The 18,877-nt window shown below is 38.8% G+C and overlaps 1 protein-coding gene across 17 annotated transcripts in view; it reads right to left on the bottom strand.

Moving 5' to 3' along the window:
* MAGI2 (membrane associated guanylate kinase, WW and PDZ domain containing 2) overlaps positions 1-18,877 on the bottom strand; it is a 775,806-nt gene that overhangs the window by 244,564 nt on the left and 512,365 nt on the right. For all 17 annotated transcript variants that reach the window (XM_035346387.1, XM_035346542.1, XM_035346777.1 and 14 more), the window contains one exon: positions 8,623-8,702. In XM_035346387.1, the coding sequence (XP_035202278.1) occupies positions 8,623-8,702 (80 nt within the window). The remainder of the gene's footprint in view (positions 1-8,622; positions 8,703-18,877) is intronic.

Genomic DNA, 18,877 nt, shown 5'->3' with positions numbered 1-18,877 from the left:
ACTGAAATGCTCAAAAAATCTGTGTAAATAAGAAAAAAATGTGGCTAAAAGGACTGAAAAAAATGTGTCCTAAGCAGTTTGAGTCACATCAATTTTTTTATGAAGTAAAATATATTGATAGGTATTCAGTATGAATCAAAACAGGAAACCAAATGCTTCAGCATTGGGACTATCTCTTACTCTTGTTTTAGAATAGAATAGAATAGAATATCCTGAGTTGGAAGGGACCCTTAAGGATCATCAAGTCCAACTCTCGACACCGCACAGGTCTACCCAAAAGTTCAGACCATGTGCCTAAGTTCACAGTCCAATCTCTTCTTAAATTCAGACAGGCTCGGTGCAGTGACCACTTCCCTGGGGAGCCTGTTCCAGTGTGCAACCACCCTCTCTGTGAAGAACCCTCTCCTGACGTCCAGCCTAAATTTCCCCTGCCTCAGCTTAACCCCGTTCCCGCGGGTCCTGTCACTAGTGTTAATGGAGAAAAGGTCTCCTGCCTCTTGACAACCCCTTACGAGGAAGTTGTAGACTGCGATGAGGTCTCCCCTCAGCCTCCTCTTCTCCAGGCTGAACAGGCCCAGTGACCTCAGCCGTTCCTCGTACGTCTTCCCCTCCAGGCCTTTCACCATCTTCGTAGCCCTCCTCTGGACACTCTCCAACAGTTTCATGTCCTTTTTATACTGTGGTGCCCAGAACTGCACACAGTACTCGAGGTGAGGCCGCACCAGCGCAGAGTAGAGCGGGACAATCACCTCCCTTGACCTACTAGCGATGCCGTTCTTGATGCACCCCAGGATACGATTGGCCCTCCTGGCTGCCAGGGCACACTGCTGGCTCATATTCAACTTGCTGTCTACCACGACCCCCAGATCCCTCTCTTCTAGGCTGCTCTCCAGCGTCTCATCGCCCAGTCTGTACATGCAGCCAGGGTTTCCCCGTCCCAGGTGCAGGACCCGGCACTTGCTCTTATTGAACTTCATGCGGTTGGTGATCGCCCAGCTCTCCAACCTGTCCAGATCCCTCTGCAAGGCCTTTACGCCCTCATTTGAGTCCACAACTCCTCCAAGTTTGGTGTCATCAGCAAACTTGCTCAAAATACCCTCTATTCCTACATCCAGATCATTTATAAAAATATTGAAAAGTACCGGCCCTAAAATGGAGCCTTGAGGGACCCCACTGGTGACCGCCCGCCAGCCTGACGCAGCTCCATTTACAATAACCCTTTGGGCCCTGCCCGTTAGCCAATTGCTCACCCATCGTATGATGTTTTTATTTAGCTGTATGGTGGACATTTTGTCCAGTAGGATCCTATGGGAAACCGTGTCAAAAGCCTTGCTGAAGTCCAAAAAAATCACATCAGCTGGTTTCCCTTGGTCCACCATACCGGTGATCTTATCATAAAAGGAAATCAGGTTAGTTAGGCAGGACCTACCCTTCACAAACCCATGCTGGCTGGGACCAATGACTGCTTTGTCCCCCAGGTGCGCCTCAATAAGTCCGAGAACCAACTTCTCCATGATTTTACCAGGCACTGACATGAGACTGACAGGCCTGTAATTGCTAGGGTCTTCTTTCTGACCCTTCTTGAAAATTGGCACAACATTTGCCAGCTTCCAGTCTACTGGGACCTCTCCAAATTCCCAGGATCGTTGAAAAATAATTGATAGAGGTTCCGCGATGACATCCGCCAGCTCTTTCAGCACCCGGGGATGAATCCCATCCGGACCCATGGACTTGTAGGGATCCAGGTGGAGTAGCAAATCCCGCACACGTTCAGGGTCAGTTGGGAGTTTGTCATCCCCACCGTCCCGATCCTCCAGCTCAGGGCACCCTGGGTCCCGAAGCCCATCATCGGCATTGAAGACAGAGGCAAAGAAGGCGTTTTATATATTCCATTGCAAACTCTTTAAAAGTGAAAAAGAAAACTATTTATAAATAAAAGTTTCAAATGCAAGCAGGTTTTCAAACGCTCAACATAAAACAGGAATTATGCAGATTACTGATAATGGCAATTATTTATTCTTTCATTTCATTAATTATTTTTTTTTCCATATAAATAATCTCATCGGAAGAAGTATCAGCAAATTAAAAAAAGAACAACATTTTTTTTTTAAGTACTGGAGTAGGATGAATTTTTGATTTTTTTTTGCCTGACCAATTTGGTGGCCAGCCTAACCAGTCTGGTGGCCTTCCATGACCAATCTGGTCATCTTCTATGATGGAGCAACTGCATCGGTTGACAAGGGAAAACTGACATCATCTATTTAGACTTCTGTTAGGCCTTTGACATGGTCCCACGTGACATCCTAATCTATAAATTGGAAAGAAATGGATTTGAAGGGTGGACCTTTGAAGGGTGGATAAGGAATTGGCTTCGAAGGAAAAGCCCTTCAAAGGACCTTTGAAGGGTGGATAAGGAGTTTGCCCAGTGGCCACACCCAGAGAGTAGTGGTCAATTGTTCTCAGGTGGAGACTGGTGACGAGCTGTCTCCCTCAGGGAGTCTTGGGACTGGTGCTTTTCAATATTTAATCAATGACATACACAATGGGATTGAGTGCACCCTCAGCAAGTTTGCAGATGACATCAAGTTGAGTGGTGCAGTTCAAAGAAGGAAGAGATGCCATTCAAAGAGACCTGGACAGGCTGGAGAAGTGGGCCCATGTGAACCTCATGAGGTTCAACAAGTCCAAGTGCAAGGTGCTGCACTTGGGTCATGGCAATCTCAGACAGAAATACAGTCTGGAAGAACTTACTGAGAGCAGCCCTGTGGAGAAGGACTTGGAGGTTCTGATGGGTGAAAGTTCAACAAGAGTCAGCAGTGTGTGCTTGCAGCCCAGAAGGACAACTACATGCTGGGTTGCATCAAAATAGTCGTGACCAGCAGGTCGAGGGAGGCGATTGTCCCCCTCTACTCTGCCCTTGTGAGATCCCACCTGGAATACTGTTTCCAGGTGTAGGGTCCCCAGCACAAAAAGGATGTGGACCTGTTAGAGAGAGTCCAGAGGAGGGCTACAAAGATTATTATAGGGTTGGAGCACCTCTCCTATGAAGAAAGGCTGAGGAGCTGGAGATGTTCAACCTGGAGAAGAGAAAGCTCTGGGGAGAACACATTGTGCCCTTCAAATACTTAAAGGGGTCTTATAAAACAGGTGGAGAAGAACTCTTTACTTGGGTAGATAATGGTAGGACAAGGGGGAATGGTTTTAAACTAAAAGAGGGGAGATTTAGATTAGACATTAGTAGGAAATTCTTGACTCGAAGGGTAGTGAGAACAGGTTGGCAAAAGAAGTTGTGGATGTCCCATCCCTGGAGATGTTTGAGGCCAGGCTGGATGGGCATGAGCCGGTGGGTTGCATCCCTGCCTATGGTGGAGGAAGGGACAGGAGGTCAAGTTAGATGATCTTTAAGGTCCCTTCCATTCTATCATTCTATTCTATGGTTGTGCTACTGTAATGTTACCTCATAAATTTACGTGCTCTCCTTGTGTAAGATACATTTGCTGCAAGCTGAAGTTAAATTGGATATATGCAACAGTTCATTATGTGGTTTGAACTCTGAATAAGAAATTCAGAATGTATTAAATGTAAATAAGATGAGAAAGACAGCCTTAGATTTTGTTCCTTTTGGGCCAACAGTCAAAGAACGTAATGATATGAAGGGCTATTAATTTTAACAAAGTCTGGAGACGTTTGAGAAAATATTTTGTTTATATTCTTGTTTACATTTGTAGAAACATAACAATAGAGTTGCATGTATAAATTTTCCTCCATCACTGAAAGTCTGAATCTTTCTACCAGAGATATATGGTTTATGGAGAAGGAACACCCATTCAAAACAAGCAAAATAGTCAGCTACTGTCTAATTATTGGACGTCAGCTTCTAGTATTAGTATAATAGATATAAATAGTAGATAGTATAATAGTATAAATAGTACATGAAAAATGGTTAGGCAGTAGCTTAGACCAGCAACATGAAGAGGCACTGTACATTAAATGGTCAGGTTTTGAGAAAGAACCATTCTTCAGTGTTAAAGACTCAACACAGAATGATTTTAAACATTTTTTTCCCCTAAATCTCAGTGCCTTTTAAAAAGGTTTACAAACTGAATATGCAGTGAACAAAGGTGCTCCTGTGTCACACAAGAGATGTTTCCAGCTAAAAATATACTTCATAAATTTTCAGAAAAAAATAAGGAAAAATGGTCCTATTTACTCATGTAAAATATTCTTGCTTTCACACCTTAGTTATAGTCTTGATATTACAGATAGCCTAATCAGTGATCACCCTTATGACCTGGAATTTAATCAGAGAGAACTGAGATTTTTAGACATGAATGATTGTGGGGATGACATTGTCTCAAAGAAAGAAAGGAAACTGAATTCCTGAATTCATGTCTGTCTGCATGGTACTGCATGTACCATACAGAGCAGTGATAGGATACTTTGCTGCTTGGATGAAAAGGAAAAGGGAAATATGCCCTGAAAGTACTGCTATTAATGAAAGAGAGTAGGGGAAATCAGTGGGAAGACTCCAGACAGCAAATGTCCAGTGTGAGATGTCAGATCTAGCATGGACTCAACTAGAAGAGAAGATGAAGAGGGCAATGGTAGATGTGTGTGTTGCTGGCATGACGATGAGAGATGAGGCAGTGCATGGCAGTGAGTTCACACAAAGATATTGGCTGTAACAACTGGAATGGAGAAAAGGATAACCCAATAAAATATGATAGTAAGGTCGAGGTTCAGTTCAAGGTAGAGACACCAAAACATAATAGTTTGTCTATGTACAGGTGTTTACATATGAGCTTTATATCTGCCCCCTTGTTATCAAAATAGAGGTGGTATGCAGTCAATGAAGTCCAAAGGAAACTCCGCTCACCCTACATAAAAATCTGTATTTTTCAGTCAAGTTGGTGGGTGCAGAGGAGATAGATAGGCAAATGACAGATGACTGATAGGTTAAATCAAAAATTAATTTATGCTTTTGAGTTTACTTGAATTTGAAAATGAAGAAATAGAAGAAAAGAGTTTGACATTAAAAAAGTAAAGGCTAAGACGAATGGAGAATATTGATTGGGGTGGATTAGTAGTCTACTAAATTAAATTCTACTTTCAGATCCCAGAAAATTTTAATAGCTCTTTAATCCACAAATTAGATTAAGAAGTAATTGTTCAATTACAATTCAAGTACAAATGTGGAATTTTTCCTAAAATGGACTAAAGATTTTTTAAAATTAAATTACTACAATTCTTAGTCAAAATTTAACTTTCTAAAGCAAATAGTTCTGTCATTTAGGCTGAGTTGCCTTTCAATATTAAACTACATTTCTATTGCCTTATGGGACTTGTTTCTTTTTCCATGTTCTCTCTCAAAGAACAGAATCTGTTAGCAGACTGCTCGCATAATACACCTGCAACATTGCAAATCCAAGTTTGCTATGTAATACGACTTTACAGAAAATGTAGCAACCAAATCAGGCTCACAGTGGGCAGAACCATAGTGCCTATTTACAGATAAAAATTGGTTAACAATTTTTCATGTGAAAAAAAAAAAAGAAAAAAATAATTTAAAATAAGTATTCAAAACTAAACAAATCCAATTATTTTATTCATATTTTCATGAGAGAAAAAAAGATTTTTTAAAAAGTCAAGACTTTCTGCAAGAAATTGGAAATGTGTAAAATATTGTATTTTGTATTGCCAGCAATACGTATTGGTAATTCTGTTTATTGAAAAACAATTATGAAACTCAAATAAGCATCATATAAACAGAGAAGCAGTTCTTGCTTCAAAGAACTACCATCTAAGTAGCACTGACAGAGCAGAAGTAAAAGTAATTTTCTGAAACTCAAGGAGAAGGTCATGACAGAGACAGAAATAAAAATCAGCCCTTAAAACCTCCTGACCTGCAAAGGGGGCAAGAGCAGTGAGTTTCATTAAAGGAAAACAGGAGTCCACAGCATCAAGGCATAGAAAGCTTGACTTGGTAGAGCTTGTCAATCTTTTGGAAAAAGCATGTGAAAAATTCTTCCAAAATGTGCTGGAAGGTTGGTTCAGACTTTGCAAAGAGAAAAGAGCAAGCACTGGGATTTGTAGATGAAGAAGCTAGGGAGCATGGAGAAATGGAGAATTAGTATCTGGCAAAAGAACATCAAAGAGAGCTGCAAGTTGAAGAGTGGAGATGGTCCCCTCAATATTGCTAGTCCAGGACTCAAATATTGGATATTGCTTGGATGTTGTCTGAGGTGGAAATGTTGTGCTGATGGCAGAATGAAGAAGGAGGACTTGGCAGGATGTATACTTAAAGAAGAACATTTAAGTTGGGTTGTTCTGAACATTTAAGTTGGGTTGTTCTGATGAAAACCTGATGGCAGAATCTGATAGGTGATAAGTACATCGTAATGTATCTCAGTGAATCAATACAAGTTTCAAATGTGGCAAAATGAATGTCAATGAAAAACATAAGCTTATGCAGATAATGATATAGAAGTATGGTAAGTATCATTTCCTATTTAAACACCAATGTCTTTCTAAAATTTTGTATCTCTGAGTAAAAATGTGTCATAATAAATCATGAAGTGTAACAGAAAAGACATTTGGCATAAAAAACATGTACCAAGCCATAGCTGAAACGTGTGAAATTACTCCTTGATCTAACATTAAAACTAAATAAAAATTTCAAATCCCTGTGTGATATAACAAATACCCTATTGTTGGACCTCCGTGGCAAAGTACAGTCATTTTAAGGGATATTAGGGATATTAGGCATTTTAAGAGCCTTTTCTTTTTCTTCTGCAGTTATTGGAAATTAAAAAAAAAAAAAAAAAAAAAAGAACACAACATTAATTTTTGAGCAACTGAATAACCATAGAAAAAGAGAAGATGTTTCAAGAACAGTCTCTATAACAATATAAGACCTCTCCCTAAAGTCTTTTATTGTTCACTTCAAGTACTTTGCATTAATGAGCTGAGCAACTCTTAAAAGAACAGCATGAGCCAACACACTATAGTCATTCAATAATCTAGTAGTCACATTACTGTAAAATAATTCTTTTTTTTTTTTTTTTTTTAATGAGCTATCTTCATTTAAAATTATTTTAGATTCATAAAAAAAAAATATTTCAGTATTGGTTGTGATCTCAGTATACAACAGCTATGAGAAAACAAAAATGAAAACATACTCCAAGTAACTACGTGATATGTTACTCCATAGATACTGCTGGATTTTTTTTTTTTTTACACTAGTATTCCTTAAGGAGCAGGAAAGACATAGCTTCATATAAATAATGTGAGAGATTTATAACAAAACTCCTGTGCCCTTGTTATGTTTCAGCTCACTGTAAAATTTACTCTAGGAGATAGTGTTGTAAGTGCTGGAATAAGCATCACAAAATCATTCAGACATGTAATTTCTGATGTCAGAAGAGAACGTCAGAATTACTGCTGAAATAAGGAAAGGATTTTTAGAATATAGAAGGCTTTCAAAATGAAGCTGTTTGCAAAAACCAGGAACAGTCTATACCAAAGCGCTGACCCTACATTTCACACAGCCAGCAACTCCTTGCCCCTTTACCAGCCAAAAATGGCACTGAGGGCTGTTGTTTTTTTTCTCTATTAATAATATTTACATTAATCAATTTAATGTATTTTGGAAAATTTGAAATAAATCAGATGCAGTATATGAAATACAATTAATTAATTTAAAATATTTTAAAATGCTTTGAATTAATGAAGATCACATGCATGCATTTATTTCTATTTCACAAAAATAAAACAAGTAGCAGTCTTTAGAAATCATTGCTTCTTAACTGTCTGATTTAACTAACAGTGAACTATTAACAAGGAAAAAAGAACTGCCCAGAAAAAAAATCCATTACAGTACCTCTTTACTTTGGCTTTATTAAATGATTTTGATTCCTGAAACTTTACTAGAGGAAAATTGAAAATTATACTGAGTGCACATGAGTTTGATGAGATCTGTATTATTTCATATCTCTCTTTTGAGTTTGTTGATATACTCCTCTCTCCTGTATAACAGCTACAGCTCCTCTAAGCATCCTCGGTATTATTTACACTAATAAATGTTAAAGCATTAACGATGCAGTACCCCCAAAATCCAGTCATGAACTCGGACAGACACTGATCTATTTTCTCCCTCCCACACCCTGCTTTATCAGACACTATTTTGTTTAAATTGGCTATAAACAGCATAGCACTGTACCTTTAAATACAAATCAAACAATATTCATATTCCCACGGTGCTGCTAGCTTCCCTTATGCATTGAATCGCTTGTAGATTAAAAGCTCAGAATCCGAAAAGGGATTCTGTTCTGCAGACCAAAGTTCTCCGTAGGAGATGAGGGAGAAGGTCAGTCCCGGAGTCACACACACAACAGGCAGAAAACACACTTGTGATCCTCAGCTTTGGATAGCATCAGAAACGATAATAAAAAGCAGAAACACATGGCATGCTAAGAACTGGTATCACTTATGGCTTCTAACCAAAGCAGCAATTAAACACCTTTCATCATTCTCCCAAATGCCTGATTTTTCTAAGAACTGAGAGAGACACACACACACAAAGGCAAATCCCCTCTGAGCAGCAAGGAAAACTTAATAACCTACCATTTTCTTTGCACTCTTCTGGAGGTTTAGCCTTTTTCGCAAGTCGTGGATCCAGCCATGATGTTGTCTTTGTGTTATGGCTGAAAAGAAAAGAGATCACTCTGAGCAGACACATACTGAAAGGAATCAAGTTTATTCCTTAAGAAAAAAGGGTTAGTCCAACAAAATTGCAATCGATACACTTAATTTGCTTACTGGTTCTAAGTAGCCCTGAAGGAGGTGTAAGAGTAATTGTGCAAGGCAGCTGTAAATTTGGCAACCTCAGCTCCCTGTCCTCAAAGCAGCTATTTTTATTAAAATCAACTAGAATGTTGCCAAGTTAACCTCATTGAAAATGCAGAACTCATCCAGAGCAAAAGGAATTTATTACAAATACAGTGTTCTCCCATTGAACGAGTGCAGGCGACAGGATTCTGTACCATTCTCACAGTTTTCAGATAGAATTATTTTCATCTTTAACCTGTCTTTTTCATAAATACACGTTTGTTATTTCTTGCTAGCAGCACTGGCAAGACATAGCAAAACTAATGCAAATTACAGCATGCTCATGCAAAGTCTACATTTCCGGACAGAGTGATTAATGATACTTTGTTTAACAAACCTTTATGTCTGCATAGATAATCCTTCTATCATGATAAAATAGATATGCACAAGCTGAATGAATCATGTGGCTCCTTTCTATACTCAGAATAGATCTTTGAGGAATCAGACATGAAATAGCACTGAACTGGTACAAACTGTTTTCTAGGAGAGTATTTTGCCAAATGAATTGACACTTAACACAGCTAATGAGACTTAAAAACTGGATTTTTTCAATGTATACATTTACCATAAACTTTTGAATTTGGAGCAATTTTAAAAAAAATATGTTAAGAAATGAAGACTAAAACAGAAAAGGATGTGATTATTACTCTTATTTTTTAAGATGTCTTTCTTACAATACTATCATTCAGAGTCCATTCTAACCCATGTTTTATTTATCTGATACGTCCTGGGAGGACGCTTGTTCTATACAATTTATACAGTGCTGAATTATTTAGATTATTATTAATTTGCCATGTCATTTTAAAGTGTACTTAAGATGCTCCCTTACAAACATTAGCATAAGGTGTATAAAAACAGGGGAACTGGAAAAAAAAAAGTGGATTAGGATGCAATTGGTAATTGGCGAGTAACTGACAAAGTCCATGTGACTGAAACATCACTGGTTCCCACAGGAAGAAAAAAAAAAAAAAAAAAAAAATTCTATTGCCTGTTCTTTCTCTCACCTTGATTTGCTATTTAATCCTTGGCAGGTAACTTTTCCTCTGCCTTGATTTCTCTGTCTCTGAAAACAAAGTGATAGTATCTACCTCTCAGCATTATTATGACAATATTAAATCTTCCTACATTTGGGATGGAAAAAAAGGTAGATGAGACCCATGCATGGATAAAGTGGCAACTAAAATGAAAATTGAGGCATTTAAATTCCTGTTTTAAGCATGTCCTCGTCTAAAACACCATTCATAATAGGAGAATAGGATAAATAAAACCCTCACCTACTTTGGCAGAATGGCTGCATTTACAAAAGAACAATAAACTAAAGGTAAGGCAAATTTGAAATGTTGCCATCAGCCTGTGCTTGATTGCAAATGTAAGTAAGATGCTTTCTCTGAAGATTTGTCTGCCTGTGGTCTCCTGGAGGGTGTATTTTTATACTGCAGTCACAACCTAACTGCAGCTTGTGCAGACATACTTGAGCTAGCTTTAAATTAACTTACAGAGATACTGGCAGCAATGTCATTGCAGCAGTATGGAGCTCAGCGTGGGCTGATCAGCCGGGCATGTTCTCAGCTACTTGGGTGCAGCCAGCAGTGCACACCAAGCTCTGCACTACCAGGAGTGCCCCATTAGCAGTGCCATAACTTAGCGCTGGCTTGGTGTACCTGTGCAAGCTGGGGTTACAACTCTGGAGCATGGGCATGTCTGTGCAATAGCCACTCTCTCCCAGCTACTAATTCTGAATGATTGCAGGGACCCCCACTGGCTGCAAAGACTGACACAATTCACAGATTGTTTCCTCTGGTTTTAAAAGAGCAAAATATATGACTAAGTAATTTTTGCTGTGATATAAAATGGATGTCAAAGCATTTCACAAAGGAAATAAAAACCATCTCCCCTGTTTTAAAGGTGGGAAAACACAGTCACAGAGACATCAAGGGACTGTCCACCACCATTGAACGAGACAGTGGCAGAGGCAGTGCTAACAGCTGACTGCTGCAAGCTAGCTGGATGGTGTTTTCCTTACAAGACCACACAGCAGCAGAACAAACCATCTCACCAGCCCTGAAAATCCCCTTTACATTTCTTGAATAGGCCTGAAATGTGTTTTCAGGCTTCTGTAAAGACAGGTGGCAAGCTGAAAATAAGCCCAATTCAGCATTATTGTTTAAAAGTGAATTATTTGAATTATATCCTTTGATGTATTTGTTGAAACCAAGAGCAACAACAAGCAAACAGTTATGCTTCCTTTCAGCATAAAAGTGGCTTTCATAAAGCTAGTAGGACCAATGCCTTCCAGCTTTGTGCACTGTGGCCATTCCAAACAAAACCAAAAACAAATAAAAAAAGAACATTTTTTTTTTTTTTTCCAACAGGGAATGATCCTTCAGCCTGCAGCAACATTTCAGAGAATGAAGATGGCATATCATCTAGATCAGCTCAAACAGCACTTAATCTTCTCTCCTTCCTGCTCTCAAACCAATTCAAACACTTAGAAAAAGGAAAATTTGTCCACTGGAACTTTTATCTGTAACATCCAAAGGAGCAAAGTACCTTTTGAAAATTATCTGTATCCTCTTTACACATCTCCATGCCTGCTCCCTTGCCCTGTCTCTCCACTGTATCATTCATACAGAACACCTATGGTATCTCTTGTAATAGGACTTTAAATACAGGTGTTCTTTACAAGACAGGTGTTCCAATGCAGGTTAAAAATCTCTGAAGACTGTCCCTATCTGAAAGAATGCTGAATCTACCCAGCCTCTCTTCCAGCAACTCTACCAACCCATCAGTGTTGTCCTTAGAGTTGATTGTTTGTGTCTGTTTATCAACCAGGTACACAACAAATAAATACTCCTACAGAAAGCACAGACTTGATTACAATTGTTCTGCTCTCAGTAAAAGAGGGAAAACATAGAATCATAGAATCATTAAGGTTGGAAGAGACCTTCAAGACCATCTGGTCCACCCCTCCCCCTACCACCAATGTCACCCACTAAACCACGTCCCTAAGCACCATGTGCAATCTTTCCTTGAGCACCCCCAAGGATGGTGACACCACCACCCCCCTGGGCAACCCGTTCCAATGCCTGACTACTCTTTCTGAGAAGAAATGTCTCCTGATTTCCAACCTAAATCTCCCCTGGTGCAACTTGAGGCCATTCCCTCTAGTCCTATCACTAGTTACCTGTGAGAAGAGGCTGATCCTCAGCTCCCCACACCTTCCTTTCAGGGAGTTGTAGAGAGCAATAAGGTCTCCCCTGAGCCTCCCCTTCTCCAGACACAACAACCCCAGTTCCCTCAGCCACTCCGGGTAGGACTCGTGTTCCAGGCCTCTCACCAGCTTCGTAGCATTGCACTTGGCACGCTCCAGGGCCTCAATATCCTTCTTGTAGTGAGGGGCCCAGTAAGTAGTCCCGCATTACAGTGTAGTGGTTTGGTGTACATTTCTACTTCTCTTATACAGAGGAGATATATTTGGCAGGGTCCTCTTCCAACCTCCTTTGTGCCAGCTTTCAAGTTGCAGGCTTTGGAGAGATGTTGCTCTTCCCATAGGCTGTGCTGTGCTAGCACATCCAATGTTGTTCCGAACAACCTCCTGTTATCTGTTATCTATCAAGGACTAGAAGTGCGGTTAGCCAGCTACACAGACACAAAAGAGGCAGGTTCTTCCCCACATGGATAGGATAGGCTACAAATAAGAGGAAGAGCAAAAGCTTGATGGCTCTGTCTTGCTGAATATCCCAGGCTGCAGGGACATCTCAGGAAAGATGCCACCTCCCCTGAGTCCTAGGGCTCCGCCTCTTCCCTTCTTCAGCTCTGCAATGGACTAGGATTTGTAGAAGCTAAAGGGAGACAGTATTTAGCTTCTAAAGAGTTCTTAATCTAATTTAAAAAAGCCTTAACAATGGACAAGAAGACAGAAGGAACAGTAAAATGGCCAAATTAATATCAATGGCAAAAGTAACTTTAACACATATTTGATGCATAAGATGTGCACACTTTAATATTTCTTAAGCACTAAATCCTGTGAAAAGCACAGTGGATTTTTCCTGTCTGCCTTACCACTAGGTCTAATCATGTCTGTCCTTCTGGGGAATCTTATAGAGAGACCAGAAGGAAAAGGGGCTGGGGATTTGCAGATTAGTTATGAATGAGTTGCAGATGAATAACAGAAGCAGTTGTGGAATAAATGCACAAAAAGGCAGTTGGAGCAGTTGTCACTGGCTGAGTGAGAATGAAGTGATGCAGCAAAAGCATCTTGTGAGAAATACAGCTGTGGCTTCACCAGTGTTTTCCACTGGCCACTGTTCCATTACTCAGCAATAACCATACCTCATTATTAAAGGACAGGTTTAGAAAGGCCATGCTTACACAATTTCCATGATCTTGATTAATGGTTAGAATGACTGAGCTGAGAGGTGGATGCTGGAAAATCAACCAGGTATGCCTTAGAATCTATATTAAAATCAACAACAAATTCCTAATTTTGGAACCCTTCAAAGCAGTGAATGAAGGATCTCATTGTTTTTGCTTCATGCAGGTGGAGCATGGGAGTAGCATAACATTTTAAAATTCATCTTAATTTATTACCTGCTGTAAAAAATAGAAACAATTTTAGGCCTGAGCTGTATTGTAACTCTGAAGAATAATGTCAAAAAAATAAACAAAACCCAACAAATCAAACCCAGAAATGATTAACATTGTAGCCAAAAGTAAATGCAATAACTATCATAAAATTAATTTAAATCCTCATTGCCGTACTCTTTCACCTAACAGTAATAGCTTATTGCAATCAGTATCCTCTATTATCAAATATACACAATTCTAAACTTATGTAAAAAAAGATTTTTCAGCTGATTTAAACAGAGTAAAAGAACTCTCAGAATACTTTCCAGAAACACTGACTCAATCTCTTGCTCTTCTACAGCTTCTCTTTGTAAGTCTGCTTTTAAAATTTTGAAGTCCAAGATACAAGAACTAGGTACTAGCACCAGAGGTTCTCCAGAAATCTCACTGGATATTCACCCATACCACTAGGAATTAAAAAAGGAAAACAAACAAACAAACAAAAAAACTAACCAACCAAACAAGAAAACCAACAGTGGGAGTGTGGCTCTTCTAACTTAACAATGTATTATCTCACTATTATAATTATTTGTTACACAGTATATTAACTTATTTAACATTTTTAATATGATGGATATGTTAGCAATCTGTCAGTTTGAAGCACCTTGATAAAGTTTCCTGTACTAACAAAGCCCTCAGAAAATCTCTTGAAACGTTTTTGAAGGGAATATAGAAAGCACTTACTGACAGTAACAACTTTAATGTCTTTTGAAAACACTGCAACCTATTCTAGATTGTGACTCTTGCAAGGTATGTAATTTGCACGTTACTGTGAGAGGCATTTCAAAATGGGTATTTACCAATGTGCTGCTTCAGTGTATTTGGGGACAGCACATACGGGTTTGATTGGGTTTTTATTGTAAATACATTACATTCAAGATGGTCCTCAATATAACAGCTTGAGCAAAGGAGAGTATATGAGACAGAGAAAAACAAAGTGCACTAAGATCTGTACATCTGCAGAGCTTTTCAGACAGAACAGCGATTTTCAAATAATTTATATGTGGGGGGACAGTGGCAGGAGAGCAGAGCAATAAAATGGCAGTATTGCAATTCATCCTTTGTGGGTTGTTCCCCAAAATTCTTGCACATATGTAGGGACAGATACAGAAGGGAATCCTCCTCTGGCTATGATTTGAATGAGAGCAGCTATGACTGCTAATTCATGTTGCACTTCACACTGTCGGTCTTTGTTAGGTGTGCTGGGAGTATGAGAACCTTAAGAGATGCAAGTCTGAGGACACCCATCCTGTGAATTCCAGATGGCCTTGGGCCTTGATAAGCACTAACGTGCTTGTCTCAAACCCAGTGGTGGTGCCTCTAGGCATTTGTAAGAGCAGAAGATGCATATGTAAGATTTCTGAAGGAATATATAAATGCCTAAAGTCTTCTATGGTGATTTCTGCTGTTTAAGGCACTCTTTTTGGCTTAGACAGCTAGATTGTGACAAAAAATGGGCTTCATTTCATGTGACTTGAGCCATCTGGAAATTATGCAACTAATTGTGTAGGATTCCTGTCTACTCAAGGGGGAGGCACCTATATGGAATAACCTACCTTACCTGTTTTGGGGTGGGAATAGGGACCTAAACATATACTCTTAGTATAATATGTGTCTCTATGCTGTCTCTCAAATGGCTTCCACCTACCACGCAGTAAGGGCATTGGGTTTGTGTCCAATCTGCCAGGTGCATGCAGATGGCTTGGGCTATTACTATAAATCTGCAGTAATGCTTTGGCTCAGATCAGGATTCAAGTGAGCCTCCCAGTTATCTTCGTTTACACACTGAGCAGCCTCCCAGCTGTTAATCTTCTTTCACTTTAATTTAAACCAGATGACACACCTCAAGAGCTAAATGCAAAGAGCCAGTGGATGTAGATGCTGGATCATCAGCTGGGTCATCAGCACCAAGCGTTTCAACACCATCAGCACCAGACACTCCACAGTCTTCTGATATTGCTAATGTAAATATGGACAGGATTTAGACTCGAATCCACACTGGTTTTAACTCAAATCATGGTGATGAACTTAATCCTTGCCAGGGGTTAAAGTCAATTAAGTGCACTCTTAGAGATCAACTTTCTTTTTAGTTTTGTCTGAAAGGAATCCAATTGATGTACTCTAAGATGTGAACCAAACCACACTGAGTGGAGACAAGCAGATTTTCTTCAGAAGAGTACTCCTGACAAAAATGTACATGCTACTGCAGAGGCATCCTTGAATATCCTAAGGTGTCTTTACTGGTAAAAGCACCTATATTTAGGCAGACAAATTTTGCCCTTATCTTAGAACAGGACAAATCAGCTTCTGGAGGTAATTATCTCTCTCTATTGACTTCAGAAAAACTCTTGGCAACTGGTTTATACTAGATATCTAATGCTATGTAGCAAGCCAGGTGAACTGAATCTTCTAGTTCATTAAATGCAAATGAGGTGAAAAAATATAATACCACTACAGATGTCAGAGGAAAGGTGTTGAAAGAGGAGTTCTGCAGAGCAGCAGAGACATTTGGGGGAAAGACAAGAAATTAGAAAGTGAAGAAAGACAACAGGAGTTGATCTGGCAGTTTGGCCTGGATGTCAGCATAGATTAAAAAAAAAATCAATTGAGAGCAAAGGAAATATATCACTAGTACAGACTGAGAATGTATTTAGAACATAAAGATACAAGAGGAGAAAAAAAAATCAGTGTTCCCCAAGTTCTTTCAAGTTTTTTCAAGTTCCACCATTCCCTCATTCCAAAGTAATTTGTCACAAAGCAAAAAACTGGTTGCAGTAGAAGAAACTGAGAGTGATCTTTTCTGGTGCTTGTCCCACTGCATGTCATACTGAAAATCAAAGACTAGATGTAATAGCTGCTATGCCAAAACTAACCAATTCAATACACTATAAAAAGATGGAAAAAGAATTATGGACTTTTACGATCAAATTCACATGAGCTCTGATGATTCATAACTGTCCAGACAATAAAGTCACGCTGATACAAGCCAGCTTGTTTCTCAAAGAAGAGGAGTCCTGTCAGAAGTCAATATTTAAATGGAAAGTGAAAAAAAGTCCTTAGAATGTTTATCTAAATTGCTAGTAAATTAAACTATCAGAAATAAACATGAGATTAAAACATGGTGATGATACATTGATTCATAACATAGTTGCAAAAGAGCCAAGCTAGCTCATTAAAGATTGGGCAGTTGTTGCAGGATATGGAAGTAATCTTGAGCAGAAGTATACTGCACTTTTAGCAGTACTTTTAGTGTCTTCTAGTATGAAAGATAAAGGTGTCAAATGTAATTGTGTAACCAGTTAGTGTTAACTAATATACCCTCCTATTTGATAGTGAACTGATGGAGCAAACAGGAATTAAAATAAGCACAATGTTAGGGTAAACATGCTATTCTTGCAATCAAAAGACCTTCTTACCTTAAAAATTATTAAGAAGAAATACTGATCCCATTGAAGTCAGTAGCAATGTTCTTAGAAAAAAACTGGGTCATGTTTTTTACTTTTCCAATTTGTAGCTGTACTTCTTCTCAGGTAACACCTGAAATAGTACCAGCTGTATTCAAAACCTTAATGGCTGTTTTTTACTGTGAAGAGGAGAGTCCTTGGCGGAGACCTATTTTATAGCTGTTTTGTAGTCTTTTATGGTGTTCTCATAAAAAAACAGCTTTAACAACTAAAAGAGATACTACAACAGGTCCAAAAAGCAATGCTGACTATAAGATCAGGAAAGTAGGTGTTAATGGAGGAAGAAACTTTGTATCTGTGAGATATACTGGAAAGTGGTTTGGTAAACCTCATATGGCCAAATTCTCCTAAAAATCATCATCAGGAGTCCAAGAAGATGATCCCTTTTAAATGCATTACAAAGGTTTAAGTTTATTTTAGACTTTCCTCCACTTAGAAAACAGTCACTAATGTAGAATTATGACAAAAATTTGCTTTGAATGGCAAGGTAAATAAGGTAAATAGATTTTGTTATGAGTTATGTAATGTCCTTGAGAATATTAATTAGCACTTAGTTGTAGCTCAGCTTGATGACCTGTAGCTCTTCACAGTTTAATGTCTTACTCTCCCTGCACCCCTTCCATAGAACTCTGCTCCTTAATTGGATAGAGGGCTGGAGAGAGAGGCAAAATCAATTCTATATTTTGGAAACAAGTATCATAATAATCATAATAGACCATCTCTATGGGATGGACTATGATGTAATGATGAAAGTGATGGATTTTGAGAGCTGGTGCATACTGGAATTAAGGGTAACTGCACATGATGGCAGAAGCACTGAGACTTGATTCTTTTGTACAGCCTTGCACTGGGACAACTCAGCAAGCATGCATTGCCCAAGATCTAAAAGACCCAAAGTCTCCTGACTTTGTGAGGACAATACAAGACTCCAATGTTTAGCACATAGTTTAAGAGTAATTGACAGGGTCAAGTCTGAAGGCTATGGGGAATTTCAGCCTTTCCTTAACTCTGTGAGAAGGAGAAACTAAAAATCAGTGACAGCTACAATTTATTTAAACACACCAAAGTAGATCACACTCATCAGCCCCATTTAAAGTAGGGAAGAAAGAGCAGAACTGGAGTCTTTTTGGAGGTGTTCCAATTTATATACAATGTTTTAATTATTGCATTTTCTCATTAGCATATGTTCTAAATGAAAGCAAATGTTGTAGATGGACTCCTATTTGTGCTGTGTGTGCCTGTATTTAAAAATTCAGATCCATATGTAAAGGAGGCTGGACACAGCCCAAGAAATGTACTTAAGTAGATCTTTCTGAAAAACAGTACTAGGTATTATGCAGTAAGAAGGGATGCTCTTCCTGTTCTGTCTTTGAATGCTAATATAGGCAAACATAGGGTCATGCACTTATGTCAAAAAACTGAAAGAAATGAAGAAACAAACCTAGTCATGCTCTGAAATACAACCATCCTCTGAATTATCCAGTGAATCTGGTGACTGATTTTTCTTGTTAGAGCTTGAGGCAGAGGAAATTCCTTACAGTGTGCTTTACAAAATGCTAACTGGGCCATTAATTATTAACAAATAAATACCGTCTACAGTTATCTTTCTTCTGAAGACACTCCCTCTCAATGTAAATCTGCCACATTACTTCTGATGGCAGTGTTGATAAATGAACTCACATAGAAATTTTAGAAATCAGTTTGAAATGAATGAAAATGCTCCCATTTAATCTAAGACCATTAGGTATACCTGTGACAACCAGGAACTTGAGACAGTTTATGGCTTGAAATCCTTAGGGTTCAAAGGCACAATTCAAAAGAGCCTCAAATAAAGTAATAAAATACGCTGTCTGGTATGACTTTTTTTTTTTTTTTTTTTTTTTTTTTTTTTTTTTTAAAAA

This window comes from Oxyura jamaicensis, chromosome 1 (assembly GCF_011077185.1).
Source record: "Oxyura jamaicensis isolate SHBP4307 breed ruddy duck chromosome 1, BPBGC_Ojam_1.0, whole genome shotgun sequence".
Lineage (NCBI taxonomy): Eukaryota > Metazoa > Chordata > Aves > Anseriformes > Anatidae > Oxyura > Oxyura jamaicensis.
The sequence above is the reverse complement of the archived record's forward strand: the minus strand, read 5'-3'. Positions and strand labels throughout refer to the sequence as shown.